Source organism: Phalacrocorax aristotelis, chromosome 3, assembly GCF_949628215.1.
Source record: "Phalacrocorax aristotelis chromosome 3, bGulAri2.1, whole genome shotgun sequence".
NCBI lineage: Eukaryota > Metazoa > Chordata > Aves > Suliformes > Phalacrocoracidae > Phalacrocorax > Phalacrocorax aristotelis.
The window spans coordinates 67,394,972-67,406,295 of record NC_134278.1 but is presented as its reverse complement, the minus strand read 5'-3'; the positions used below and the strand labels follow the sequence as shown (position 1 = coordinate 67,406,295).

The 11,324-nt window shown below is 38.7% G+C and overlaps 1 protein-coding gene across 5 annotated transcripts in view; it reads right to left on the bottom strand.

Moving 5' to 3' along the window:
- Positions 1-4,370: 4,370 nt before the first annotated feature.
- Positions 4,371-11,324, bottom strand: part of PHACTR2 (phosphatase and actin regulator 2) — a 143,561-nt gene continuing 136,607 nt past the window's right edge. For all 5 annotated transcript variants that reach the window (XM_075087808.1, XM_075087809.1, XM_075087812.1 and 2 more), the window contains 2 exons: positions 10,344-10,420; positions 4,371-6,618 (listed from right to left, as the gene is read on the bottom strand). In XM_075087808.1, coding sequence (XP_074943909.1) covers positions 6,603-6,618; positions 10,344-10,420 — 93 coding nt within the window. In that variant the 3' untranslated portion in view covers positions 4,371-6,602. The remainder of the gene's footprint in view (positions 6,619-10,343; positions 10,421-11,324) is intronic.

Genomic DNA, 11,324 nt, shown 5'->3' with positions numbered 1-11,324 from the left:
CACACAGCTACTCGCTCACTTCCCCCACCCCTGTAGGAAGGGGGACAGAATCAGAAGGGCCAAAGTCAGAAAACTTGTGGGTTGAGATAAGAACAGTTTAATAATTACAATAAAACAGTAATAATAATAATAATAGTCATATAATGAAAAGGAAAATAACGAGAGAGAGAGAGAGAGAGAGAGAGATATGAAACCTTGGGAGGAGGGAAGAAACATCAAACAAGAAATGATGCAATTGCTCACCACCCGCTGACTAACGCTGCGATTGCTCCAGCCCCTGCCAGCTGCCCCAGGTAACATACTGGGCATGACGTTACATAATATGAAGTATCCCTTTGGCCAGTTTGAATCCGCTCTCTTAGCTGTGCCCCATCCCCTCCCGGCTTCTTGTGCACCCCGCAGAGCATGGGAAGCTGGAAATGTCCTTGACTAGTATAAGCGCTTACCCAGCAACAACTACATCAGTGTGTTATCAACATTATTTTCATACTAAGTCCAAAGAACAGCACTATGCCCTCTGCAGTGAAGAAAATTAACTCTATCCCAGCTAAAACCATGACACCGCCTTACTGGAGTCATCTCCAAGAGGTGTCCTTGCAGACGTGAGTGGAAGAGTCATGTGTGCAAGGATTCTTAGCACTCAGTAGCACCCCGCCGCAGTGTATTGCAGCTCTGCCAGAGAAATACGCATTCTTGAATGCCAGTGTTTAAGGCACAGTTGGGCCTACAAAGCATGACATACTAATATTGCCATGATTTACTGTTTGAGCAATTGCTCCACGAAAGGCTGGGAAGGGACGCAAATTTATTAGCTCCTGGGTGTACAGCAGTGTGGGCTGCAGCATTCTTGCATCTCTCCTGGATTTGTAGTTTGGTTGTAAATGGAATTCTACTTCTCTTTTAGGGGAAAAAGAAAAAAATCTTAAAAGCTGCTTAAACTGTTGTAGGCAATTAGCATGCTCCGTCTCCGCACCCTCCCCACCCCCACTCGTACAGTTAGATGCCCATTCGAATAAGCCGTTAATACCTTTGGGTTTCAAATCACACCAGGTAAAGTTATTGTCCAAAACACAGTATTTCTTTAATTCAAAAATGTATACAAGTTTACAAATCAATATACCACCACACAAAGTAGTGACAGGAAGAGGAGATATGTTCAGCAACATCTTACTATATCATACCAATGTTCAAATATGTTAAATTTGACTTTTAATATAAAGAATTAATGATTGAACAAGGAGATACAGAGAATACCATTACTTTCTTTGTTCCTATCCAATGCAATATTTAGCTTCTAGAAAATAACGAAATATTGGTGAAATGCTGTATCTAGTTCATATGAGCTCTATTTCCATTATAATCCTGAAACAAGATGGGAACACTGACAAAGTGAAACAAGATCTTACTAATCATTAAAGTTAATAAATAGAAACCTGTCAAAACATTACAGTGAAATATTTTCTTTTTAATATATCTCTCCCATTTTCTGTATAGCTACGCTTCCATGAGATTTTTTTTACAGACACCTGTTAAGTAGAAGATTTAAACTATTCTGGGGAATTTACTTTGCTTTTTATTTGATCCTCAAAATATTTTAGTATTAACCTAATACAAACTTTTTGTTCTTGTTCATCAAAAGCTAGGTCCCAGCAGTGAGCATTGTACTGAGTTTTGTACAATAAGAATAAGGGTAGCAACGATAATGGAGCTAAATGTGGGAGCTTCTAAAGGCAGGAGGCAAATTTATTCTGTTTTTTACCCTGAGTATGTCTTTATTTTAGTTTACAGCAGTGGCACAGGTCTTAACTCCTTGAGATATGAATAAAAACAGATGATGTGAAAGCATTAAAAGACGCAGTTCTGGTATACCTGACAATTTAATGCAGAAGTAGACTTTCAGTTTGTTTTACTTTATCATTAAAGTGTTAACAGGCGCCAAGACATGGGCTCATATTCTAGTCTCTACTTAGGATGCCAGCAGTGGTCAGCCAGACCTGTCCTGGTACAGTCTGCCAGGTACCGCAGTGGCAGCGTGGCTCTCCCTACCCTGCCTCCGACCGGCTGCCAGCTGCAGCTGATGAGGGGGTTTCGGTTGAGTCCCAGGCTGCCAGACGAGATCCACCTTTTTAATCTGTGCTAGCTGGATCTTCTTTCCATTTAAGATGATATGAAAATGTGGCTCAGACCATATTTATCATCAGGTTAAGTGACAGCTATTTCAAAACAAGTTCTCTGACATAGCTGTTGTATTACTAGTGACAAGATGTGGGTTTGAAACATCCCTGCTGGAAACAAAGCACTAATCACCCCTGGAAGGAGGGCTCTAATTTCTGTAATATCAGGGACATTTTCCTCCCTTTGTTTCACAGCTTTAATTTGGTTTTCAAGGGAGAAAACAAAAAAGTAAAAACAAGAAGTCATCCGATACGGTTTTTACATGTCAACACTGAGGTTGTGGTGCTTCTCTAAGAGCTGCCCAGTGTGGCCGAAGCAGAAGGTTGGGCTGCCCTGCCCCACACCACATCAGAAGTCGGTAGAGTCCACCACAGCAAAGGACACACACAACTGTAGGTAAAGGCTAAACCCAACAAATAAATGCAATCTGGCGGACCTACAAACGGCTGTGAATAATTCAGTGATTTTGAAGAGACACTGCTCCTGGTCCTACCTTGTTTCAAATCATTGGTCAAAATGGTATTTAGTGTAAATAATCATATCATTTAGCTTAAATAATTCTTTTTTTGGTACTTGTTGAGTCAACACATGTCACAATTAGAGGAAATTCAGGCAGACTATTCTTCATTTGAAACAATGAATTTCAGTTATAAGAACTAATATATATTACCTGAAAGAAGAGAGAGATGGGAGACATTCTAGAACCATTTCAATTTGTTATGTGAAGAACAAATTAGGATTTAATTAAGTATCCATTCTTCTGCACTCACAGCAACATGCTGTGATGCGTGATCCTACTAATAATTGTTTAAGCTACTTGTTTTCCCTTTGTGTGGATGTAAGCATTGAGTTCATACCTGATTCTGTGGAATATAGGTATGTGTGTAAGGTTTGTCATATGTTGTGGATGATATTTAAAGGATTTGTCCAAGTTGATAAAAATTAACACATTGATCCCTTTTAGCAAGCTGGACTGTACTATGTGTTGCATGGAAAGTGTTATTTTTTTTCTTTGCCTTTTTTACATATTTTTATTTTTTTCCTCAAGGATTACTCACTCAGGAATTTCTCACGACTTATCCTGATCTTCCCCTTCTTACAGGCAATGCAGCACCCTAGAGAGTTAGGTACATGATGTATTATTTCCAACAGGCTGTTGTAGCAACTTGAAGACATTTGAAATCAATACAGAGGACTAGGAGATAAACTGACTACAGGCAGCTCAATAAGGTAAAGCAAACTTGCTTCACTGCACACAGTGACATACCAAAATCTTGTTATTTTTTATTGCATGGATAACACTTTACAGCTGTTGGTTTTCTGCCAGTTGATATTATAAAAATAGTATATACAATTCGAAGTCTGTGTGTGGGTACAATACACAATGGATTTTTATAGTTCTAATTCTGCAAATATACTACATTTTTACATAAGACCCAATAAAGACAACTCTTTTTGTCCAGTTACATAAATTTGCTTAACCAGTTTGCTGAATTGTGGGCCAAAGAATGCATCTGACATTTTATCACAAAAATATTAAGACATTACATATGAAATTAAAGATTAGCTCAGCATCTCTACCCAGGCTAGTAGTCTGCCTCTAGCAATGGCTTGTAGTGAATACTTTACAAAAACCCCAAATCCAAATCCAGAAGGAGGATAGAAGAAGCCTAAGTAATACCTCACCTACGTATCCTCATGTCTTCTGTCAAAATGCTGCTTGAAGAAGTTAGAGCCAGAAGCTGTATCCTCATCTTTGTGTTTTAATTCTTAAATGAGAAGGTGCCACATGTCTTGCCATCCATGGTCCAGGCCTAGTATAGAGGTATGTCTTCTTGCAAACTCAATTCATTCACTTCATCCTAAGAGTTTAACAAGTTATAGTTCGCTTATGTAACCTGTATGTATCCTGGCATGTCAGTGGAACTACTGTCATATATAAAGTCTGTACAGTCTGACTTCACCTCTGTCCAAGTTATGCTGCCTGTGCAACAGCTACCTTCCTGCCTTTAGTATCTTGGCTGCTTTCAAATGTTTGAAAGTGATTAAGGCAACACTGAGGTCTATTTAATTGCTCCACTTGTTTCCTTTGAAGTGAAATACTTACTGTGTTTTATACTTCAAAGTCAACATAGTAGGCCTCTATACGATTTTGGACACACATTTCTAAATTTGGCAACAACGACAACAAAAAGTTTAATCAGGAGAACTATTTATTAAGTGCTACTGTAAGTTTTTAAGTTTACTCTAAAATTCTAAAAACAAAAACTTAGGATTCTACCAGAATTGCTGACAAACCTTAACGCTAATGGCCTGATCATTCCTCCATGATTTAGTGCCAAAGAATACGTTTTCGCTGCTTCCTTGATGTCGAAGTGGTGTTTCTATATTTATAAAATGATGGGCCTCACAGAAGCTAAACTGTTTTCTGCAAATGGAATCCTAATGCCTCTTATTGATTCCATTAAAAAAAGAAGGTGCTGCTTCCTTTTCTTTGCTGCAAGCATGTAGATGGTTATTTTATTTGGTTATTGATAGTTTGGGGTCCATACGTCATTGGGTTTTTACTAAAATGTTAAGTGATCCTAAGTGTCATATACCTCTATCTTTTTTAAAAAAGGTTTGTCACTGTCTTTAAAAATAATAGAGTGCCAGCTGTTGCAAAGCACTCTCCTGTTACTAGAATTGCTCTTTACTAAAATAATCCACTCCATTTATGCAAACCTGGTCTTGTAAATATCAGTAAAGAGGGAGATCTAATTTTAGCCACCAAATTGCCTTCCTGCCTTTAGGCTGACATCTAAAACAGCAACCTTCAATTTTATAACCTAAAAACATTCCACAAGAATCTACTGCAGGTTCTGAGGTAAAAATGACATCTACACAGACCTTTTATTGCCTGAAAAAGAAATACTTACACTTCATAATTAAAAACTAAACAGGGCACATAAAAGACAAAAATAAATTGTAATATGTACACACATTAGAAAGGATAAATAGCAAATATATAGTAATACTGCTTTAAATGTATGCATATGTGAATTCCAGACCCCCCAAAAATGTTGTGTACATTAATTCAAAGGATAAATAAGTGCTAATATAAGAAAGAGAATTTCTTAGTGTAAACAACGCCACAGGCTTTTTAATAGGCTTTTGGGCCAACTTAGAAAAACCATGTATTGCCTTTCACACTCCATACCACTTAATTTTAATAGTACTGTATTCACATATACAATTTCAAGATAGTATAAAAAATTATTAATCTAAGAAGCATTCTTCACACTCAACAAAAACAGGCTGCAGACACTCTAAGGATTTTCCATTTGCTTTTACAAAACCACTGGCTGAAGACATACTGACACATCTGGGAGCTCTTCTTCCAAGCAGTGCAAGAGTCTTTAAACATGAGAAGTCACATTAGTAATCACTGCTGAAGCCCACCAGTGAACACTTTTGTACCCAATTTCAATTCTGATTTTGGATTCCCACTAGCATGATGTCAAAATTGTCACCACTGCCTGCCACAGGTGAGAGAGATGATGATCCCTGTGGTTTGAATGGCAAGTGACAGCAAGGAGTGTTTCTAAACATGAAGCATTTCATTGCATTCATAGTGTCACATTATTTGTCCTTCAAATCCTGTTTATGTATTTCTGAGCATCCAGAGTATGTCAACATTAAAAACCCCAAAATATATGACTTGTTCTGTATGAATGTTTGGTGTAGTTTCCTGAAGCATGCTCATTGCAATTTTAAAAAAGACAGCTGAGTTATACTAGGACTAATTTCTGGCAACTGTATTTACTGGCACCAGAGAAAATTACAGTTCTTCACTAAAGTACTGATGACATGAGGACCTGTGGCCTGCTGTCTTTCTAAGACAGGCTGCAGCCACTAAACAAAATACATGCACAGTTGCTCATACTCTCATCTTTTTTTTTTAAAACAATTCCTCCCACTGGCCAAGTGCATCGTTAAGCAGTCCCATCCATTCCACTTTTCTCTGTGGACTGACAAGCAAAGTCTCTCCTTCCCCATGCTCTCAGTCCTCTTCACACTCCTCCCTCTCAGTTACCCTCAGTCACAACGCTATGAAGTCTGATGAGTTCCTGGTAGCAGGCTCTCAAGCGATTGTCTTCAGCTCTTCCTGACTTGTGGAGCTCCGAAGAAGTCCACCGATTCATTTGTGTGGGCTAGCCACAGAACCATGGTTTGCCTTAACACTGACAAACACTTCATGTGGGTTCTCCTCCTAGACAAATAATTTGTCCATTGGTAAAGACGAGGGCCACATCGTTCGTTAACCTCAGGGTAAGCTGTAGCACACACTCACACTCAGTCAAGTTCCAGTGCAATCTCAGGTCTTCAGGACACAATGATTTCCCCAAAGAAAATTGTTACATGAAATGTGGGGTGTGGTCAAACAGTTACGGACGATGAAACCTGAAATGATAAATCATTTAAAAACTTAGAATTATATTATTTAAACTGACAATTACACCAATCCTCATCCTGCTCTCACAGTTGTTTATTTTTGTTGCTTGAACAGAGTTATTCCTGATTTTCCTGGTCTACATTGGATTAGAGTCAGCCCTATCACCCCTCACTGTCTGTCTCTCTCTCTACTAGGAAACCAAACAGGGCTATGGCATGGCTCGGGCATGTATGGTATATGTCTGTCTCTCCATACCATTAACCTCTTACTGTGGTCCCTGGCACAGTTTTGCTTGGGTCAATCAGCACTCCTCCAGATACTGCCTGGGCATGGCTGGGATTAGCACAGGCCAATAGGCAGGCTGCGTATGGGGGGGGCATCACCCTGTTTTTGGGTGGGGGAGAAGTTAACTGTATGGATTCAAGCTGTCCCAAGCCTGCTGGCCTCAGGGCCAGAGAAGAGTCTCCAGTCTGTTTTGTTTACCAATATAGATTTAGCCACGGTTGCATCCACTATTTGGAGACACTGTCAGTAAATCAGAAAAGCTTTGCTAAGCCATAAAACTTAAATTTCTGGTTTTTAATCCTTCTGCAAAATGAAGCTAACAAAAATTTTGTATTTTTTTAAGTAAGCAACAAATTTTATAGCACTGCAGATGCTTTCTTCCTATTAACAGCAACCAGCTGTGGCACATGAAGGTCCAAATACACCTCACTATTTTTCAGACTTTTAGGTAGGGTGTGTACATCACTCCAGATAGCCTGTATGATGGATAGTGAGGTGGGTTGCTTCAAAGTGTGTTACCAACCTTTCTAGAATAACTTAGGAACCTACAGCAATTGAAATTCTAACTCAGCTTAAACATAATGACTCAAAGGCAAGAAGGGCATCAGTATCAGGTGTTCAACATATCGACCACCACACTTCTAAATCTCTGTTTAAATGACTTTAAAAATGCATCTATCCATGAGGTAAGATGGAGCAAATTTACAACAGCATAGGTAGTGATGTGCCTAACACAGTAGATTTACGTAAGTTTTTGTTTGGCACATTTTCTCTTAACAGTTCCAGAGAAGAGAAAAGAAACAAGCCACACATGACCCCTGTAATGTGGTACAGTACAATACAGGGATGTACTTCTCAAAGAAAGGAGGTGTACACACGAGCTGACAGTCATAGGTATGCAGCTTATCTGCTAAGCGAGGGTACAGTGCCTTGCAGAAAAGACACTGGGTTTTTGTATTTGTGTAGAATAACTATATATTGGACTATATATAGCATTTGCATTAGAAACTCTTTATAAACATCTACTAATATCCTCTTCTCAAACTTTTATTTATTTATTTTTAGGAACTCAGTGTCTTGGATTCAAGACACTGTTATTTCGTAACAGAAGGAATCGGTCTAAATTATTGGGAGTATAGAAACAATTCAACTGACAGCCATTATGGTAAATTATGAACAATGAAAACCAGTGTTTTTTCTTTCCCAAGTTTAACAGTGAATTTTAACAATTCAAAGATATTGTAAATACTGGTTGTAATATTAGTGTCTTATATTCAATATGTAAAAATAGAAGAAACTATATGCTATAAGCTATTTTTGTTTAATAGGCAGCTTCCTTCTTGTCTCATTCTACCATAGAGCTTCACGAATAAGCCTTTGTTAACCATCTGCCAATGCAAGTGCCTTTTGGTTTATATTCTCTCAGTGATCTCCTTGAAAAAAAAATGAAAAGATGAGTAATTCATTCTCTGGCTAGCGACTTTTGCCTACAGTTTTCTTAAAACAAATCACTTCTGTTGTATCAATCCAAATGTAGTGGTGAACTACATAATTGCTAATGAGAGGTCCCAGAGGAAACAGAATCTCTTTTTATTTTCAAAATTGCAATTGACTTAAAACATCTGCATCTAATTCTGCTCTTAATTAGCTGCTTCTAGTGTTACTCTGCTGACTTCTGTGCAGTGGTTCTACAACACGACCAATGAAAAAAAGAGAGGGTGGAGAGGGAACAGAGTGCGCCTGATTTCCCTCAGGTTGAAATTCTTCCAGGACCCTATAGAATCATTGCCTATATTTATGACAATTTGGCTGTGCCTATTTTTTACTCCATATTCCAAAGCCCTTCTCAAAAAACATAATTCACTTTTTAACTCATCACTCCATTGGATCCCTCATATTTTTGGTTCAGCTCTCAAGAATCCAATTGTAATCCGTCTCAACTGTTTTCAATTCTCATGAAAAAATATCCAATTCTTTTTGTGTGACTCATGCCTAGCTGTACTTACGCTTCTATATTGCAATGCAACTCAAAAACATAACAATGTAAGCAGGGGGTTGCACTCCATCTCTCTCAGCACACAGCCAGGTTTCTATTCCTGCTCGTTTTCCTTCTCTCCTTTGGGATGCTAATTTTTTTCAAGTAGTATTTTTATATATTCTAAAGAAGATATACTACCCACTACCTGAAGAGAAAATTACATCAGAAGCCAAATGAAAATATACAAATCCATGTTTGAAAAGGACATTTTCTAATGTTCAGAATGTGATGCAAGATTAAAACTCTGCCTCATAGTTCATCTCCTGGCTTAGGTTTGCTGTCTGTGAAACTGGTTTGTTTTTCTAAAAATTAATTTATTCATGATATGTCTACACTGCAGTGAGTTTATAGTATTATAGAAAAAATCCATGTTTTGGTAAGAAAAAAAATCACTGAAGTTGTGAAATCAAGCACTGAACTAGGAGATGCCAGAAATTACCAAGCACCCATCTCCCCTTGTCGATTTCCCTTGTGACACTCTCTTTCATTACAGGATTCACACTCACTTGCTCTGATGCTGAGTTTGATTGAAACAGTAGTGGGAACAGGAAGGGACCCAGACTTGGGCAATTATTTTTATCTGACTTAACTCTGCATGGAAGTGAAGACCATACTACTATGTATGTGATGTTGGCTAATCCCAAGAGCAAGTTTTTCTCACTGGTGGCTATTTTCAGTCTTTATAACTTAAAAAATTACTGACAGATGCGATGGGGATGGCAGAAAGTGCCTCCCTGCCCCTAGGAATAACTCTGCCAAATTTGAGCTCCTGCTAAAAATCGTGGACACTTCAGAGCTCTTTAAATAGTAATGCTTCAGACAACATCTTGGTGTTAACCAAAGCAGAGAACAAACCAAATCCAGATTAACACATTGAAAGTAGCAAAGATATTAGAATCTGTCTTGTTCCCCAGAAACTGCTGCCAGGAGCCTAGGTGACCCTTAGGAAGCTCCCCAGAACATGGGTGAGCTTTTCTGATGTTCAACACATCATCTAGTTTTCACTAACCAAACACATCTACTAAAATGTATACTTTCATGAGCAAGGGAGTACTGCCAAAGAAGGACATGCCATTGTTTTTGTGCCTAAGGACTCTTAACTTCATCTGTGAGAAACGCTGAGTCCCTTCAAAGGATTATTTTTCAGATGTCCCAAACAATCTTTTTTCCACGTAGCAGCTGATCCACTGCAGTCACCTTCACTGCTGTGTCAACTACCCAGCTTCAGGGATGGAGCCAGCAACACTGGGAATCCCAACAGAATCAGTGGTGGGATTCTGGTGGGATTCAAGGGGACTTGTGGTAGGAATCCATGCAAGTCATGATACAACTGCAGAGGCCTTGCAGAAAGGCAGGGGTTCCCTGTCATACTCATGTCTCTGACTTATGCATGAAGAGGGATTCACCCACCTGGTAAATTGCCGACTTTCTTCATGTACTTCCATTTCTGTGCTTTTAAATTCATTCAGTTCTTTCCGTATTGCTGCCTAATAAACAATAATGACATATGCAGTCATGAGAAATATGAATCTTAAAGCAAGTAGAGTCTGAGAGGAACCTGGCCCTACTCTTGCAGGTTCCCTTACAGTTCCCATTTTACAGTCTCCCTTACTGTAATCCACAGCCACAGCTCTTATATATTTCTCCTCATCAACACAAATGACTTTTTTCAATTACAGCTATTTGAAGCAGTAATACACTACAAAGAGGCCCAAAGCACCAAACACTAACAATACACAAAGAAACACCAAATCTACTGCAATGGGTGAACCAACCCACCACCGAAACGCAGCACTTGCTACAGATAAAAACGGGCAAGGCACTGGGTTACCTCAACAGTCACCTGCTGGGTGTGCAATCTGAGGGGATTACATCTCCAGGCACAGCCCCTGAGGAGCTGGTGAGTCATGCTGCCTGCACAGCCACTGTACACACAGCAGGGGCCTTGTATCTCCCCACTGAAGACAGGAATTCAGGAATGCAAGATGAATAGGATTTTTTAAGTGGAACTAGTCACTCGGTTTGATCAGTTTTATGTAAAATTACATGAAATATTTGGGCATTTAAGGCTTGTGTTTTCAGTTAGCATATACTAAAGAACAGCAGAAAATCAGTGCACTTTGTAAACAACTTGTTGCTTATGTTAGAAGAGTGATAAGCAATTTAGTTCATCAGATAATACATGCAATTTCTGAAATATTCTAATATATACTACAAGGACTTTTGTTTCTATGCCATGCGCTTTCCTACCTTCACTGTGAAATGAAATGACAGTTTATTCTTACTCACTCTTTCACCATTTTAAATAAAAGCAGTATAATTTCATTAATCCCTAAAGAAATCTCATCTGGTATGCATGCCTTTCAATGCAAAACAGACAAGCAGCATGAT